The following is an 18948-nucleotide window of genomic DNA, read 5'->3' on the forward strand; positions in this document are numbered from 1 at the left end:
AACCCTGTTGTGTTTTGAAGGATCCGTTACATAACTGCAATGAGTTAAAAATCTGACAAACTGCAACCATTTTAATTTACTATAAACTCTAAGTGCTTTTTCCAGTGGTCTAAATTCACTAAAATGAAGGAGGAAGATCTGCTGAAAGCAGCAGTTCTCCATAAGGGAGAACAGTTCTCCATTACTTGCAGAGCTTGATATTATTTGGTGAACACAGCGATCACAAGATTAAGAATCGCTTCCATTGCAGAGCTGTAGCAAGATTGTCTTCACATTTTGGAAAGGCTTTTATTAGGATGGGGGCTCAAACAGGAAAATTTAGGATCGCTGAGTAAAACAATAACAAAAATTCAATCTTAACTTTGTGGGGGAGACCAAAGGGAGGGGACAACAGCCATTCTCTGAGGCCATCTCCTACTCAGCACGTGCCATGTCTCCCCACAGTCCCCTGCTTGCTGTCTGTTTTGCTGCCTCCTGTGGAATCCCAGGAATTGCCCTGCTCACGTTGGGAGTGAACCCTCTCACCGGGGCCCTGGGAGCCTTCAACATCTTCCTCTACACGTGCTGCTACACGCCCCTGAAGAGAATGAGCATTGCCAACACGTGGGTGGGAGCTGTTGTTGGGGCCATTCCCCCCATCATGGGCTGGACTGCAGCTACTGGGAGTCTGGATGCTGGTGAGTATAAAACCCTTCCATCACAGCGAGTGGTTGTCAAGGTTACTAAAGAATCTAGTCAAAAGGCAGTGAACTTTGTTCGTTATGCTTCTTGACCTGACCTGGCCAGGTTGGCAAAGCTGGCAGCAGCCCGGTTTAGTTGAAGGTGTTCCTGCCCATGGCAGAGGGTGGAAAGAGATGATCTTTAAGGACCCTTCCAACCTAGACCATGCTGTAATCCTGTGGTAAGGCTTCGAAAGCAGCTAATTTTGGAGCATTCTCCTTACACAGGTATTTCAGAGCAAGACTGAGCTGATAAAACAGCATGACCTATTTAATTTGTGTTCTGACCATCTTAAAAAAATCCAGAAGGAAAATGGCATATTTGGTGTTCACATAGGAGAAAATGCTACGTCATTTCAGGATTCAAACCGTGTTGGGGATTAAAACCATATCCAATAAGATCCAACTTGCAAGGGGCTTGCAGTTGGAAAATTCCTAGATGTGTTTTACTGTCTTTCCACAAGCCAGAAAATATCCTGAGAAGATTAATTTATTGGTGTGTTTCTTAATTAAAAATGGGTGCTGTGAGATATCTTGTCCTTTGGGAGAATTGGAGATGGTTCCTTAGAGAGATGAAGATGGTTCCTCGTTTCCAATTCCAGAGCTAATAACGAAGTATCTCAGAGTGGAACAGCCTTGTTTTAATTTGACCTCATTTTGTGTATAACTTTTAAAGATGAATACCTTAGCAGTTTCTTGCACCAGAAAAAAATATTGTGTATTTACAGATAGAAATCTGGGACCCTCATATTTCCAGTGATGCAAACACTTGCTGTAATTTATAGAATAATCAAAGAATCATAGAATGACTTGGGTTCATAAGGAACCTTAAGGACCCCTTGGCCAGGGGGTGGAACACCTTCCACTAGACCAAGCTGCTCCAAGACTCATCCAACCTGGCCTTGGACACTTCCAATGATGGAGTAGCCACAGCTGCTCTGGGCAGCCTGTGCCAGAGCCTCACTGCCCTCTGAGCAATTTCTTACACTATACATCTTCGCAGATCTCCTGGAATGTTTGGTTCCATTTCTGCCCCCATAAGTAACTTCAACTGTATGGTCCTAAGCCTGATTGAACCTCCCGCCCCCATCCCTGGATTTTGTGCCAAAGTAATTTAGGGAAAACCTCCCATTTCAAAAGCAAAAGATAAGATTATCTCTGAGAAGATGTGGAATTCTTTGTTGTGGGTTTGGGGGGTTGTGTTTTTTTAATGGCAGCTGTTTGAAACTGATGAAAGATGGGGAATGTTAACATTTCCTCACTGGGGGAGTGAGTGCAGGTGAGACGGTCAGAAGTGCATGATAAATGTGATTTATCACATGGCTATCACTGCCACATATCTGGGGTTTTTATGCAGAACTTAACTGCCAGCTTGTGATCTGCAGTAATAACACGTTTGCTTCCTTGAAAGCAGATTTCATTGCTCCTTCCTGGGACTATTTGTTTCTGAAGAGATTTGTTTTTCTAGTAAATCAAGATACCTTGAAATTATTTTGCAAGGGAAGGACTTGCAGGAAAATAATGACATTCACTTAAAACCTTAAGTGATAGCAGAGAGACAGGAAGATCAGTCAAACTTGGCAGTGTCCCCTGTTCTGTGCCAGATCCCCCTCCTGCATGGGATCCACAAGCAGAAGAGTTTCTGGCTGTATTGCAATGCTGCTGAGCTTGTACACAGAAAGAAGGAAACAGAGCTGTTTATTTCGGCGTGTAAGAGTGCATACATGCTTTAAATTATCCTCACACTGCTGTTCTTTCTCCCTTAACTAATGTCCATTAAACTTGTTATTTTTAGTTAACAGAACACTGAATCTGGTGTAGATTCAAATGCCACAGCCCATTTTTGCCTTGCACATTTTCGTATCCCAGCAGTCACATCATAGAAGGGTTTGGATTGTAAGGGACGTTATAGATTATCTTGTTCCAACTCCCTGCCATGGGTAGGGGCACCTTTAATTAGACCAGGTTGCTCCAAGCCCCGTCCAACCTGGCCTTGGACACCTTCAGGAATGGGGCAGCAACAGCTTCTCTGGGCAACCTTTGAAAGGGCCTCACCACCCTCACAGCTAGGAATTTCTTCCTAATATCAAATCTAAATTTCCCCTCTCTCAGTATGAATCCATTCCCCCTTGTCCTGTCACTACATTTCCTAATGCAGAATTGTTCTCAGGCTTCCTTGTAGCCCCTTCAGATCCTGGAAGCTGCTGTGATGTCTCCATACAACCTTCTCTTCTCCAGGGTGAGCAGCCCCAATTCTCTCAGCCTGTCCCCATAGGGACGATGCTTCAGTCTCCTTATCAACTTTGTGGACTCCTTTGGTCCTGCTCCAATGTCCTTGTTACACTGGGGGCCCAGGAACTTTTGTACTTCTTCCCTGAGCATGCTCTGCTCATGCGCTGAGGGCTGGATCGGTGTCACGGAGAGCAGCACTTTGGTGCCACGGAGTTCATACAAACCACCCAGTGAGATGGAAGTGACAAGCAGGGCTCCTCAACCTAATGTGCTTATCAGCTAAAGGGATTTATTCTGAGTAGGTGGTGGCAGAGCAGATAAGAGCCCTGACAGTGCGTCAGACATTGCAGAGCTGCAGTGGCCCAGGAGCCATAGGTATTACTGCACCAAAGAATGTTTATCTAAAGAGACTGTTTAGTTTATCAGATGCTCCACTCCTGGTCTCGTTCCCCTGAAAGACATCTTGTACTGATTTTCATTCATTTTCAGAAATTTAAATAATTCCTCGGGGTATGGAATTTATAGACTCAGTATCAATTTTAATCATGTGGACGCTGATTTTTAAATTGCCTTTACTTTGTAATTCAAATTGTGTTGTGTGGTAGACATTAATTATGTCAGCCAGCATCTATTTACAAAAGGAGATTTAAAAATGGGCAGTTCTTATCAGCTAGTGACATTTGGCAGATGGATGGTTTTAGTAACAAAAAAAGGAGAATAGGAAAGAGGGGGGCCTGTGCCCAACCTGCCAAAGGCTGGAGTCTCATACTTTTCCTGGAGTAGCACTTGTCTGCCAGTAGGAAGGAGAGCAAAACAACAGCTTAATTGCATGCAAAATTAGCTTGAAGATCTTTGTGTCCCTTCCAGTTAAGCACTTGGAGCTTTCAAAGCCCCTTGATGTGGGAGCAGGTCTGGGAGCCAGCTGCCAGAGCAGGGCAGCTCCAGCATCCCACTGCTGGAGGAGAGGAGGCTCCGGCTATAAACTCCCTCTGGTAAACTCAGCTTTTCAAGGTTTCACTTCCCAGATGAAAGAGCAGAATCTGTGGTCTGTTCCAGAGGAAACAGAGATATTCATGTCACTGACATATGAGACTTGGAGCTGGGGGCCCAGGAGTATGCTTTGTGGGGGTAAAAACTGTTAAAATGAGGCAGAGGGACAATACTAGTGAGCAGCTGGTCTGAATTTAGGACAAAAGCCAGTGGGCTATTTTTTTCTTCTTTTCCATCTTCATAAGAGACAAAAGAAATGGCAGCTCCACTGCTGGGGCACCTGGAGACCAACCCCACAAGTTCACAGGCAGTATGCCCTTTGCCTGGTTCTCTGCCCCGAGTGTGACTGATGGGGTAGCCCTGAGCCCGTGGGTGTGAAACACAACACCCACAGAGAAATCAGGATGGGGGGGATCTGCAGGAAGGACTAGCCACCCTTGGGCTAGTGACAGCCCTGCCAGAGTCTGAAAGAGGTGGCTGATGAAGAGCCCCTGCGTGGCTCTGCAGATTTGCAGTCCTCTGCTGAGTCTGGTCCTTTGGTAAATGCTTCCTAAACATATTTGCAGAAGGCTGTATTTTCATCTTACCCAACAGGCTCTTCTTTTATGGCATCTATTGCTGGGGTTAGCTAAGGCGAGTTATATATGGTGTTGTTTTCTCACCCTTGCCTGTGTAATGAAAGGTGTTTCCCTGTGAGGCTTTTGGCTGCAATAACCTGTTGTGTGTCACACAAGAAGTGCACATGCCTGTGTGTATCCATACACCCCGAGCTTTTTTCTATGTGGCAAGCATACCTTAGGACATCTGGCTTCCTTCTATTAAAGGCAGAAGCCAGAAACACTCTCTCAAGGTGAAAAATCCCACAGCCAATTTAATTTCCTATTCCTGGTGGATGCTGAGGACCCTTTTGTTTTGCAGACAAGCCAAACACACGGCCAACACCCCCTTCCCTTTCAGTACTGCTGCAGAGGAGTCTATTGCAGCCCCAAGATGCTCCTGCTCCACAGGCCTTTTGTGCCATCCTTCAAAAGAAACAGCTATTGAAACCCCTGACCATGAAGCTTTTGAGTTTTCCAGTGTTTTCCTCGTCGCCCTTGGTTTCCAGGATGGTGTAACCTTGGAGGGGCACAATGCAGGCTGGGCCATACATCCCACAGTGACAGCCAGGACCATTATCCCAGCCCAGGGACCTTGTGTGCAGTTTTAGAAGTGATACTTTCTCTTTTTCCTCTCAAGGCTGCTTCGCCGCTCTCATGCCATCCAGCACAAGCAGTAGCATCTACTTTTGTTTTCCAGTGGAAGCAAAAGTGCTGATTGTTGTCTTGCTGTGGTGCTGATGTGGGTAAAGTAGAGAGGAATTGCATCAGTTTGGTTAAGGTTAGTGTCTAGGTAATTCCAAAGTGTCTTTATGTTTGAGAAGGCTGCATAATTACAAATTAGGATGTAAATTTTGACAAGCTAATCCTGTTCCTAATTCTAAAGACAGTGGGAAGAATTAAGTAGCTGGTAACGTTTCAGAAGGGATGATATCAGGACAGTATCTTGAACACTTTAACTGGAGGTCAGTTGATTTAACAAACATTTTCCATCACCAAAACAAGCGGAAGTGTATGCACCTTCCAGCTCTCCTTCACAAACAGAAAATGCAACCAAGAGCTGAACAAACCAGTCCTTCTGGATCAGGACATCACAGTGTCTTCTGGCCATGACTCTCCAAACCACTGTGAATCGTTGCACCAATACTCCCAAATAATGCTTTAAGATTGTGTTGAAAATGGGCAACTAGGCTTTGCAAAATATTTAAATCTTTCTTTACCCCCTGAATTGCTCACAGGTACAAATCTCCAGGAAAGACTACTGTGTTAAACTTGTGGATGAGCACAAAATAAAAGACAGAAAATAAAGGGTTTGGACATGTGTTCTCTACATTTCTTGTGAATGTAACATCCTGTGAAACTTATATAGGACTGTGGTGAAGAGTTTGGGACTGGTTATGTTAAAATTTCTTGTAGGAAAGGTGGAAAAGGCCGCCTGAGACAGCACGCGTGCTCACAAGCAGGTGGATACAGCTGGACCAAGTCAAATCCCTGAGCTCTAATCTACCTTGTCTGGGTTAAAGAGGAGTAATTTGTTCAACATCTTTTAAGGGAAGAGAGCCAGTTGTGTGCTATCAAGTAAAACGGTGTGTGGTTGTTTCCTGACTATGATCCATTAAGAGGCTGAACTTACACTGCGAAAGCCTTCCCCTCCCTACAGCAGCCAAACCCATACCCGTTTCTTTGAGAAAAAAGGCCAGTGCTTTCCTCTCTTAAGTCACAGCTACCAATGTCTGGAAATAATTTTAAAATTCCTTCACATTATTCAAGGCAGAAGAATTACTAAAATTGTGCTTTAAGCAAAACAACATTCTTAGGTTGCCAAGGCAGTAAACACCAGCTTCGGGAAATGCAGTTAAGATTTCAACATCTGTTTTGGAGCTGATATTTAACTATTCTATGTTTATTTTAATGCCTGGTTGGCCACTTCCCTGTTATACATATGCAGCACCAGAGCAAAAACAGAAGGAGGGAGTCTCTTCTTGAACTGATGCTACAGGTAGCTCCTGTTCCTTATTTTTTTTGTTTTATTGATTAAGTGAATAGGTGTTTGTCCTCTCTGCAGCCTGAACATGATCTGAGAGGTTTGCAGAACCCTGTGCAGTGGGAAAGTACTGTGTGTTCTTTACAGTACAATGAGAAGGGCAAGAAGAGAGCACATGCTGTTCCTCTGCAGTGTGTTTTCAGGAACACGGTGTTGTTACAGCAGGCCCTGTAGATAATCTGAGACATTTGTCCTGACTTCTGTGGATAGGCCCATGTTCACCTGCCTGCCCAGGCTGGCCAGACTCTAGCTGATCCTGCTCCTGAGCCTGGAGCTTCCACCAACACACACTGTGCTCCAGCCTGTGCCCTCCTGTAGTTCAAGGACTTTTCTTTTCTGGAAAAACCTGTCTTCAGGAATTTTTTGAGAGTTTCAGCTGGACCATCGCAAAGTGTTGTGCCTCATTTAAGCTGAAATAATTAATCTGTGGGTGAAACTCCTTGTCCTCTGTCACTGAGCTGGTCTCCCTGTGTCTGGTTGATGCGACCATTTCTCTACCCACTAGCTTTTTTCTTCTCTGGACACACCAATTCAGGAACCTGAGAGTAGAATCTAGAGGCTCCCAGGAATGCAGTCTCTTGCCCAGTTTCTCTTCATTCCCACCAGTCTTCCCTCAGGTAGAGACAGTTGGTGCAGAAACCAATTAGCAGTAGTTCTTTAGAAGGAAGTGACTTCCTGAAATACTTTTCAAATTAAGTGCTCCAAAACCAGATAAACCACCATACTCCAAACCTGTGTGAATGCCATGAGAACCAGAGGTTCCTTATCTCATGGGGCTGCCCTGTCCCTGTACAGAGCAGTGCCACCAGTGTGCAGTGTCACTGGTGTCACAGGTGAGTAGCACTGCCCTCCTGCAAACAGGGTGTGACACCTGAGGTCTGTGTGTGGCACTTCCTGCAGGGACTGTCTAACACTCTCTCTCCCATTGCAGGTGCATTGCTGTTGGGAGGGATCCTCTATTCCTGGCAGTTCCCTCACTTCAATGCCCTCAGCTGGGGTCTGCGGGAAGATTACTCCCGAGGAGGATACTGTATGATGTCTGTCACTCACCCAGGGCTGTGCAGGCGGGTGGCTCTGCGGCACTGCTTGGCCTTAATCGGACTCTCAGCGGTGGCTCCTGTCCTCAACATCACCACGTGGACTTTCCCCGTCATTTCGCTCCCTATCAACCTCTACATCTCCTACCTCGGCTTTCGGTTCTACAGGGATGCTGACCGCAGCAGCTCCAGGAAGCTCTTCTTCTGCAGTTTGTGGCACTTGCCAATGCTGCTGCTTGTCATGTTCACCTGCAAGAAATCGGTCGTGGAGAAGGAAGACAAAGGCGATCTACCTGGGGGAACTCATGAGATGGCTGTGGAAATTAGATTGCCTTAAATGTCAATACCTGTCATCCTTGTGACATATCAGGTAGTATATTTTAGTCATTGCAAGGGAGAATCCTGTGGGAATCTGTTTGAAGAAGAATCATTTGTGCCTAGCAACCACTTCATGTGATAATTTTGTATTTTCTTTTGAAGGGGAATAGTCAGGAGAGCTTAAAGCATTCAGGGTCTTAGGCTCCATAATTCATCACAGGTTGCAATTTAGCCTATGCCAGAAGCACATCACTTTGGGATGGCTTTCCTAAGTCCCTGTGAGTCATGGTCTCTGTCCTCATGGGTAGTTGAGGTAGTTAAGTTAGGAAGTCACATGTGCACACATGCTGCCATCAGCACTGGCAGCCTTGGTGAAGGCATCAGGAGGTGACCAATGAATGATTTCTCACCCTTTTCTCCAAGCACCCTTTCCTTTAATTTAAGCTTTGAAGCACATGAGAGGGTGAACTCTTCTTCTCTGAATCTGTGCCATCCATGCGCTGGTATTACACCAAAGCCCTCAGTTTTGGGGGCTTTTTTCAATCAGTTGCTCTTCCCAAGGTCACCTCAGTAGATTTTTAGCTCTCATACACCTGGCACAGTGCTAAAGGAGTGAAGAAAACTATCTTTCAGCACAGCACACACAAGCATTTAAACAGCTCTCCTGTAGCATATCCCTTGGACACACTGAGCCATTCTACTGTATTTTTCCATCACAGGGAACTTCTGACTCCCGTGTGGTTTTTACATCGTTAGTGTTTGAGCCCTGGGTGTCAGATCTTCAGCTGATAAAAACCACCATCACTGTTTATGGCACAGAGGCTGTGACTTGTGGAGGAGGTGAGAAGCATATCCCAGGGCTGGGTGGTTGTAAGGCTTTTCCATGTCAGTGTGTCTTATGCCAGTCCATTGAGTCTCGGCATCCTTAGACAAGCTCTGGAATGGCACCAAGAGCTTGAGCTGTGTTTAGTGTCACAGTGTGGGTGGTGGCTCAGAAGGGCTTCGCTTTGGGGGTGATTAATGGGTAAAGAAACACATTTTAGAGAAGAAGGGCTGGGGATTTTAGTCTAACAGAATGTTCACTTGCTGATGCAGCCAGTGTCTCTCCAAAGCAATTATTGTGGATGGTCTCCCAAGAAGAGTGCATTATCCCTGTTAAATGATACACTGAAGAACATTTCTGGTCACAGTTTAACATGCTTTTGATCCTGCTGCTCAGCTGTGGCTCACCCTCATCTTGCCTGGAGCTGTCTGTGACCTCCTGGTGTGCTCCCAAACACAGCAACATTGGGGCAGACAGAGACAGTGATAGTTTATTGTGGTAGTGCCTGTTATGACTTGATGTGTTTTCATGCCAAGATTTCTTTCCCATGTGGAGAGGGACTGGGCAGCAGGGTGAGCATTGATCCAAAGATACAGCAATACCTGAAAAGGAAGACGCTGTCTTGAGCTTGTTCTCCAATAAAACCCCTCAGGAAATGTCACAAATAGTTTCACCACAGGTGTGTCACACATAAAACCTTCCCTGGCTGCTCTCTTGATCCAAGCCTGGCTCTTGGTCTCAGTTATGATGGTGTAAATCGGGAGTGACACAGTTTAACTTCTGTTTTCTGGCAGAGGTGCTTGCAGGAGCAGGGCTACCTGTTTTCCTGTCTCTTAAACAATTGCCTGCAAGATTTGCTGACTTGAGTGATTGCAGGTGACAAGATGGAGCTCCCTCACTGTCTGACAGACTCGGTTGTGCTCAAGTTACTGTGGGGAACACTTTGTGCAACTGTATGGAAACTGTGCAACTTCTGAATTTGTTTTAAAAATGCATCCAGTCTTCTCTGCAATAAAGTGCATACTGTCCGAAAAGAGATAAGTGCTCCAAATCTGTTTTAAACTATTCAATTCTTGTTGAAACTCTGGTCAGGTTTAGTTAATTGCAAAGGTATTTGGTAGTTTTGGGGCACTTCTCACAGCAGCAATGCTCTTGACCACTGCAAGAGTAAGGACAGCTTGTGAAATACTGATTTAATGTGCAAGCAGCACACTGAAAATAAATCACATGTGAGTGGAAGGGGTTTGTGCAAAACCAAAGAATTTGGTCAACCTTTAGGTGGGAGACGAACTTGAAAAGAGCAGATGGCTCACAAAAAAACCACATTTTCCTCCCAGAGGCAGAAAGTGCTGCTGAGGCAGGAGGGTTGTGGGTTTCTCCTAAGTCATTATAGAGCCTGCAATTCCCGGGTGCTGCTGAGGAATTCCATTCTGATTAAAGGTCTCAAGGACATGCCTGTGGTTGTGTTCTGAAGAGAGTCATCTTCATTTCTTGGGCCAAAATGTGTAACATTCACAGGGTTTAGGGCTGGACAGGAGCTTTGTAATAATCACTGAATGTCTGTAAAATGCAGGTCACTGGGTTGCACCAACATCTCCACACCCAGTGGGTCTAGCCCTGAGGGAAAGCATGGTTTTAGAATCAGTTTATCTGGGATTTAAATGTAAGATAATATCTTGTTTAAATTTCTTATTTAAAAGGAAACTCTTTCTTTACCTAGAAAGTGTTCTCGGCTCTGCTGCACACTGGCCATGTGTCAGGTGTCCATATGCTGCCATTGTACTGCCTTTAGGAAATCTTGCTGTTGCATATGCTTTGCAAACAAGACACCTTGACAAAGTGAAGACTTAGCAGGAGATAGATCTTGCAGTAGGTGCACTCAGGTCTCTTTGGATATTGCTGGTGCCACTATGGAAAATGAAAAATCCTGAGCTGTTTGCCATCACCCAAGGAAGTTTGTGGTCCCTGTGATCCCCCAGGGACGACTAATGTCAGCCATTCCCCCTCCAGCACTGCTGATATTGCTGCCCAAATTCTGCAGGGATGGAAGCAGGTGAGGTGCGTGAGGTGCCTTGCTGGGATGGCTTTGCACAGGAGATAAACCTGGGTTTTCTGCGTTTCTATACTGGGCTGTGCAAACATCAGGCTTTGAGGACTGCTTAAACCTGGAACAGCAGTTCTTGCATGGAAATGCAATGTTGTTTTTCCCTTATCCCATTTGGATAACTTGAATATGGTTGTTTGTCACTCTATCCTGGTTACTCAGGAACTCCCTATGAACTGGTCCTGCAGAATAGTTTGGGTTGAAAGGAGCTTTAAAGACCATCTTGTTCTAACCCTCAGGCATGGAATACCTGTTCTTTATGTGGTAGTGAGAAAAATAGCAGTGGTGTTCTGTATCCCTCCTAGCCCTTGGTGTGCTGGTAGCTGAGAGGGTCGTGTCGCGTCTTGGTGTTGCTGTCACAGGCAACTCTGCACTACCAGAAGCCTGTACTGAAACTCATGGAGGAATCTGAAGCAGTGACTCAAGAGAATGAAGCTGGTTTTGTCTATTTGGACTTTTTTGTGTGGTTTTGTAGATAAAACAGCAGCCCTGAGGCTCAGGAGATCTTCATTCTTTCCAGATCTCTGTAGAAGAAATGCAGTCCAGCTGTAAAATAGGGATGGAGATACTTCTGGTTGGAGGAGGGAACAGCTCATATCTCTGTCAGCCCATGCCCATTGTTCTGAGCAGCCCTGCAAGGTGAGTGCTGGGTGAGGCTTTGAGGAGTTGCAGGGAGACTGGGTCCCCTCCTCTCTCCTTTGCCCTGACGTTCAGCAGATCACAGAGCACAGCACTGGCCTGGCAGGGTGGTGTGGGGAGCTGAGCTATGTGCCTGGAAGTTGTGCTGTGCTCTCAGGTTCACAAGGAGCCCCAGGCCTTGGTGAGCTGTGTGTGGTACCCCAGCAGAGCAGGCATCCTGGTACCCCTGCCAGGGAGGATCCCAGCACAGCAGGCATCCCAACATGGTAGGCAGTTGTTGGAACAAAATGCTCTGCTCTTTGTTCCAGCATGAATGAAGAAACCCAATCCCTGTGCTCACAGCATTTTCCTTCTCATTTCCCCCACTGGGCTTTTTTTTTCTCACTTCCTGTATCAATCTCCGATATAATCTGCCCCAGCAGAGTCACACATTCGCACTCTCCTGGCTCCAGCAGCATTTCCCACTCAGCCAGGCCATGGCATTTCAAGGCTTACACAAACCACATGTCCTTTTCAGTTCTGACAGTCCCAGGAGAGTAGGAATGGAAACAGTGATACTGTTAGAAATCATTATCATTACAGATAGAAAGCATGTTGTCCTGGTTACTCTCCAGAGGTGATTACATATTCCCTCTTCCTTGGAAATGCAGGGTGTCTACAGAACACTTTGCTATTAAAACAGAGATATCAGCACTGTTTCCTGCAAGCAGCTCTGCTGGAGGTGGTAATTCTATATGGTCCATTGCAGTCTGTCCCCAATGGCATTTTGAGTCATGGAATTTCTTAACCAGGCAAAGAGCCAGTCCCGGTGAGTGTTCATGGGATGCAGGATGCCACTTGTGCTGTCTGTGGGACCTCAAGTCAATTATTTGCCTCTTAGTGCTGCAATTCTTTCTTCCCACCATGGCAAGGTCAGTGCTGCAGGGCAGGGCTTCTGCCCCAGGGGTACATGTCCACTACTTGGCCTCACCCAAGACAAGTCAGAGTCTGCTTCTGATGTTCATCATCTCTCAGACAGCATGGAGTTAGTTTGGAGTCAAAGACCACAACTGTGTTGGGAGTTCAGAAGTGTCATCAGTGATGACCCTCCTCCCTGAGATCCCTCAGTCTGTACCTTTCTGGATGATTCCGTCGATGTTTTTTAGTCCCCTCTGAAATAAAAGTACTATAGGCTTCTACGGCTCCAACAGGAGGACTAGTGAGCTTCAGAGCTGTCTTCCAAACACTTCTGTTCACAGAATCCCTGAATAGCTGAGGGTGAAAAGGGACCTCTGGAGATGATCTCATTCAGTGCCCTGCCAAGACAGGGTCACCCAGAGCAGGTGACACGGAAGCCTGTCCAGGTGGGATTGGAATGTCTCCAGATCAGGAGACTCCACACCTTCCCTGGGAGTTCCGGTGCTCCGCCACCCTCAGTGGAAGTAAGTTCCTTTTCATATTGAAGTGGAACTTCTTGTGTTTTAGTTTATGGTCACTGTTCCTTGTGCTGTCACTGGGCTCTACTGAAGAGTCTGACACCATCGTCCATCACCTCTGCTTTTCTGCTTCCAGACTTTACCTGTTTGCGCTGAAGATTTTCCAGCCTGGGTCAGCACCTCGGGCTACTTTCCAGTATTTAAAAAAAGTACAGTTCATCTGTTTCACAGAACAGAGTTGGCAAAACAAGCTGTTTTCCCACAATGTGGAGATGTTTTCCTACCTTTCCTAACTAGTTCTTGTACCCCCAGGTCTTGGAGCGAGAACTGACGATTTGGCAGCAGCTCAGGTTGGCGCATTAACCTGTGCTGGGGAGGTGCTGGGTGTTTTTCACAGTGCCTGAAAGGCTGTGGCTCCCAAATGCTTGTTTGAGCATTGCTGACCCTTCCTAAGAGATGCTTTGTGTGTGGTGGGCATGGACTGTACTGGGGAGCTGGTGAGGAGCTGCTGCCGTGGTGTGTGTGCTTTGGGAGAGCACAAAGATCAGAAAAAGGTGTTAGAAAGGAGAGTGCCTGACCCTCTCCACTAGTGCTGAAACAACTCTAAATTCATGCTTGTATTCTCATTTTTGTAGGATACCTGACTCAGTCTTGCCCACTGAGTGAGTGGGGTACCCAAAGAGAGGTTCCCATGTGTCTCCAAATTGTGGGCAGCCCCCAGGACTGGGGGTATTTGGCAGCTGAGGTTTTTCCCCTGGTTTTGCTGTCCCAGATGCATCCCATGGTCCTTTCTGCCCCCTGCTCCCCTTTTTAACACTTTCTATTGTAATTACAGATTCCTTTCCATAATTTTTTTTTCCCATGGAATGTGTGCTGTAACATACATTGCCTGTGCCCCTCAAAACTGTGGTTGTAGCCAGACTGTTCTTCCAGGGAAACACAGACTTTGGGCAATTGCCCTGGGTGATCGGAAACAGCAGGGATCTGACCTCCCACACTGACCAAACTGACCCTAACTGGGATGACAGGGGACATCTCGCCTACCTTCCTCACCCATAAAGCAAGCAGGGAGAAGAGGGAAAGTCATACCTGTGGGTAGGGTGCACAGAGACCAGACCATGCTGCCAGGGGATCTCCCAGCATGGCAGGACAGGCTCCAGCACTGAACTTTTTCAGGTGCAGGATTGGACACAGGGCACTCAAAGGTCATCGGCAAAGAAGTGTCTGGCCCAAAGACCCGTGTTTTAGGAGAAAGATCAAGATTTTTGCTGCTAAGAAAGGCTTGGAGATGTTTGGGTTTTTTGGGGGGGGGTGGGGGTGGGGTTTTTTTGTTTGTTTTTGTTTGTTTGTTTTTGGAGTTTTTTGGGGGTTTTTTGTTGTTTGGGTTTTTTTTTTTGTCATGGAGAGGAGACACTGTATCAAATTAAAATTGAAACAGAGATGCAAAGAAAGTAATTAAGGCATTTCTGCAGTGCTTCCAGGGAAGCTGCTGGACAGCATCCAGAGTGGGGAAAGGAACGGCCTGAGTTTATCAGCTGAATTCCAAGGATGCATATTCCTGCTGCAAAGCTGCCAAGGCCATCCCTGCACTGAATCACACCCAGCAGCACTGAAGGGAAATTCAGGCATGCCGGGGGTATGCAGGATGGCTGGGACCACATAGTCCCCCAGCAACAGAGAGGAATATTATTTAGGTCTCCTCGCCCTCATCTGATTGGCATTGCACTTGGCTTTCAGTGGGGACAAGGACGGGCAGGAGCTGTCAATATGTTGGGAGTGAGGCTGATTAACCCTCCCCACTTCAAAAATGAGAATTGGGAAGAGTGTAGTGGAAGCATCTGCAAGCAGATGTTCCCATGCCATCTCTTTGCTGCTCAGAGCTCTGCACAGCGTGTAGATCGGCCCCCACCCTGTGGGACCCCGTGGACCTTGGCCAGGCCAGGTAGTGCCTCCAGGGCTGCCCATTGACAAACGCTTCTGTGCTCTGCCCGGCAGGTGTGGTCCCCAGGAGTCGCCGGCTCTGCATCCCACGCTCCTGCCGGGAGCAGCATCGCTGGCCTTCCTGCAGGGATTGCTCCGGGGGGTGTTCGGGAAGTGCCCGTGGCTGAGGTGGGGAGCTATCAATCAGGCTGGAAGAAGTGCAGCCGAACGAGGCACCTTCAGACCTGAGCCTTGGTGGCGTCTGTCTCTGGAGCCGTGACAACGCCAGAGCCGCCGTGGGACTGCAGAGCTCAGAGCCCTGCAGACAGTGCCGAGCCTCCCGCCGCTTGTGTGCCTTTGTCACAGCGGGGGCTGCAGGAGGACCGCGCTGGACGGACGGACAGAGGGACAGAGGGACGGGGATTGCTCCGCGCTGCTGCCGAGATGTGCTCGGCCGCGCTGGCGGGCACTCCCTCTGTTGACTTCTCCCGAAGTTGCATCCTTCATCCAGCGGTGTCCCTGGCTCTGGTAATAAATAGCACCTTCCGCAATGTCTGTAGCCCTCGCTAAACCACAGACCAGACTGATTATTGCTGCTTTTGTAGCCTTTGCAGAGCTGTTTTTATTTATAATTGCACCCCGCTGGTCTGTTCATAATGATTTTCCCGGCTGCATCCCATGCGGTCCACTGCTGCAAAGCCACATTTTCATAGTAGCTGTTGTTGGTTTTAATCGCTTGTTATTCAGATGATATATTAATAGCAGTATCTCTGTGAAGCTTTAGAGTGTTTTCTTTTCCAAAACATTTACAATAAAAGCTAAGTGTTAGCCCTAATAGCACATGTGTTTCCTTTGGCTCCCTCCTCCAGCGATGAATCCAATTAACTGTGTGCTCAGTGGAGAGCCTGTCTCACCCTGTCCTGCCCCACGTCCTCCCCAGAGCCTCTCCTGAACCTTTGATTCAAAGGTGTTTGGGACCCCAGTGGGAATAAGGGTGCTTGGAAGGCACTGTGTAGTTGGAAGGGCGTGAACTTGTAATTGCCCGTGTGCAGACTGTAGGAGACTGTAATAATCCCAACTGTACTTTGCAGTTGTTCATTTGTGTCTTGTGTTCTCCTAAACCCCAAATAACCCATCACACCTTATTTCCCAGCGAGGAAGGGTGGTGTGACTGGGTGGTTTGATGCTCTTGGGATGAGAAAGCAGTGAAAACAGAAATAGTGAAAACAGAAATAAAACCAGAGCTGTTGCCTCCTGAGTACCCCGAGTCTGTGGGTGGGGAGGAGTGGGGTGATGCTCTTTATTTTAGCCATTTATGGGGAAAGCCATTCCCCCAGCAAAACCTGTCTTTGCTGGAAGTGGTTTAAATGGAACACTTAACTCACTGGGACCGGTGCCTTTAATTTCATTCAGAAGGTGACTGTGAATGGATTCCTCACCCACTTCAAAAGGCCATGGCAGTGTGTCCACTGTGGTGCAGGTCATTCATGGACACTACAGGAGATGTGAAAACATCTGTTAGGTCCATGCCTGCTCCTTTCAGTACAGTTACTCCCCTTGCTAATAATTGTCTGTGTTCTGTCATCTAGAAAGGGACCTTGTGTTCCTCCCAGGTATTCTAATGCTAATTTGTTTAGTTAAAAAGAAGAGGCTAAGCAGATGTGAACCATTTGGTTAGGTTGTAGTTCATTTGTTAGGAAGTGCAAAGGATTCTTGGCAGGATATTAAATATTACCTTGGCTGATCACAAACACTTCATATTTCAAGAGAGGAAGGGAGGTAGGGACTGCACTCCATAAATCAGCCTTTTCAAGAGACAGAAAAAGGCAAACATTTGATAAATCTGTGTCATTATACTTAGAGATCAAAGGGGGTTTTACATATGTATTTATGCAACTGGCAACCCAGGAGACAATAATAACAAACATAGATCTCTGACAGCTTTACAAAAATAAAAATTAGCTGGTTCTAATCTGTAATTATCTGGGAACTGTGTGAGGTAGGAGGTTGCTCGCACTAGAGCTTTGCTGAGACAGTGAGCAAATGTTAAGTCATTTATAAATACATTAGGAAGTTCTGTGGACAAGAGGTTGCCAGAGCCACTGGGTGGTAGCAGGGCACAGCCACTGCATCTGCAGCCCTGGTTTTATCTACAGAGCCCAAATTAGGCACGCAGGGGCTACCAGAGCCAGAGGTCACCAGGGAAAGCAGCATTTCCCTATGTGCCTTGATGGAAATCTTTCCTTTATGACAAAAATACAGAATGATGAAAATATATAATGACGGAAGTATGTAGTGATGAAAATCATTCCTTGATGATTTTCCAGTAAGTTATCTACAAGAAATCTACTTGAAGAATCTCTGAAAGCAGGAAGATTTCCATCCATGGGGGTGTCTTCTGCTTGGCAGCAGCATGGAGTTACAGCTCCATGTCTGGTACCATCCATAGCCTCACATGGCCTGGATGAGCCCTCCCTCTATTCCCAATGGCTGGTCCACTCTGTACAGCTCAGTAAGCACAGGACTGGAGCCAGAGGCTCGGGTAAGTCAGGGAAGAAGCCTGAGAAGACCCCAGAAGGGGTTTGCAAGTAGTAGAAATAAGAGAAAGACTAATGGGGGCTGCAGTGGGTATTGCTTTAATCCAGGGCAGAATTTAATCCAGGGCAGAGGAACTGAAACTTCTCAAAAGCAGCAAGGGCCATCACCCAAAAGAAGGAGAAATCCAGTTGTGTTAAAATAATTTCATAGACAAAGCAATGCAGCCACAGAAATGAGAGACGGAGAAGTAGCATGATGTCATCCCTCCTTCTGGCCAGTTACAGGGCTGATTTCCTATTCTCTTGTGCTGGTTTAAAACGACTTCAGCAACTTGGTTTCTGCTCGTTCCCATGGGAAACTACCACAGTCTATAGATTTCACTGGTAGGAAACTCTTCTTGACAGTCAGACTATATTTTCCTTTACTCAATTCCATCACATCACTCCTACTTACACCTCCTTGGAGCACCCTAAATGCTCTTCTCCATTGAAGTCAGTGCAGTTATGTGAGCAGTAAATTTGGCTTATGGCACTTGGAGAAATAGATATTAAAACCCCAGGGACAAATTAGGGAACAAGGGGAGGGAGTGCAGTGGGGGAAAGGAAATGGTTTCAGGTTAAGAGAAACAAGATCTCCTCTTACATCTGCACAGCAGTGCTACCCATGGCCCTGGTGGGAGCATGCCCAGGACAAGGCAGCGGGACACTGTGAGAGGCAACGGTGTCCCTGGGGTCTCCCTAGGATGTTCCTGGGGTGTCCCTGGTCAGTGGTGGGGTTACGAAGCCACAGCTGAGGGCTCTAAAGCATTATGTGGCACTTGGAGTTGGGTGCAGAGAGATTGCATAAAGCCCTGGGCACTTGCCTTGCCAGTGGCTGAGCTTGGCCACAGCACACATGCTTCTGCCACAACTGCTGCCTGGAGCATGTTAAGGAATGGAGGTGGCCTGTGTTCTGCCAAGCAGCAGTGTGGGCTCCTGCTGCAGCCAGTGGGTCAGCCTGGAGGATGGAGCCACAACTGGTTCCCAAGCCACTGGTCAAAACCTCTCTCACGCCAACTCCGTGTTCCACAGAAAGCCCAGCCCTCCTCCTGATGTACCTCTGCATGGATGCTCTTCTAGTCACTTACCCATTTGCCATTCCTAAGGGGCAAACTCCTGACACCCAACTGTTGAAGATACAATTCCAGTAAAACCTATCTTGGGGCTATTTTTCTTAAAAAGCCAATCCAACTTTTACAAGCTGCAGCTGACAGATATTAAAGGCTTAATCCAAACTTTGTGTAACACTTATCCTGGCTGGTGCTGGTGGCTGTAAAGAACAAGAAGTATTATTCCATCTGAAGGGTTTTCCTGTTAGCTCGTGGGTGTAGGAACATGCAGTGGAGCAACCCATGTGTGGAAGCAGCAGATTTTCTGTTTGGAACTGTACAAAACACCAAGTGCAGAGGTGAGTAAACCCGGGTGCAGGAGAGGCATGCATGGAACAATTGCTGCCCACAGCTGTGATTCATGCATTGCCAGGAACTGTCCTCTTTAATCCTCTTCACAATTATCCATCTGGGCCAGCTGGCAGA

The 18948-nt window shown here is 46.9% G+C and overlaps 1 protein-coding gene across 7 annotated transcripts in view; it reads left to right on the forward strand.

Annotated features, from left to right (window-relative positions):
* Nucleotides 1–15674, forward strand: part of LOC120499722 (protoheme IX farnesyltransferase, mitochondrial) — an 86705-nt gene extending 71031 nt beyond the window's left edge. The window contains exons 6-10 of one of the 7 annotated variants that reach the window (XR_005626950.1): nucleotides 445–677; nucleotides 7513–7988; nucleotides 8656–8776; nucleotides 11384–11502; nucleotides 14913–15040. Coding sequence is in view for 3 of the 7 variants with exons in the window: in XM_039703747.1 (XP_039559681.1) it covers nucleotides 445–677; nucleotides 7513–7955 (676 nt within the window). In the remaining 4 variants the exon portion in view is untranslated. Of the gene's footprint in view, nucleotides 1–444; nucleotides 678–7512; nucleotides 9798–11383; nucleotides 11503–14912 lie in introns of those variants that run through there. The other 6 variants (XR_005626949.1, XR_005626948.1, XR_005626947.1 and 3 more) reach the window with 6 other exon arrangements.
* Nucleotides 15675–18948: the final 3274 nt, after the last annotated feature.

Source organism: Passer montanus, unplaced genomic scaffold (assembly GCF_014805655.1).
Source record: "Passer montanus isolate IOZ18808 unplaced genomic scaffold, ASM1480565v1 scaffold168, whole genome shotgun sequence".
Lineage (NCBI taxonomy): Eukaryota > Metazoa > Chordata > Aves > Passeriformes > Passeridae > Passer > Passer montanus.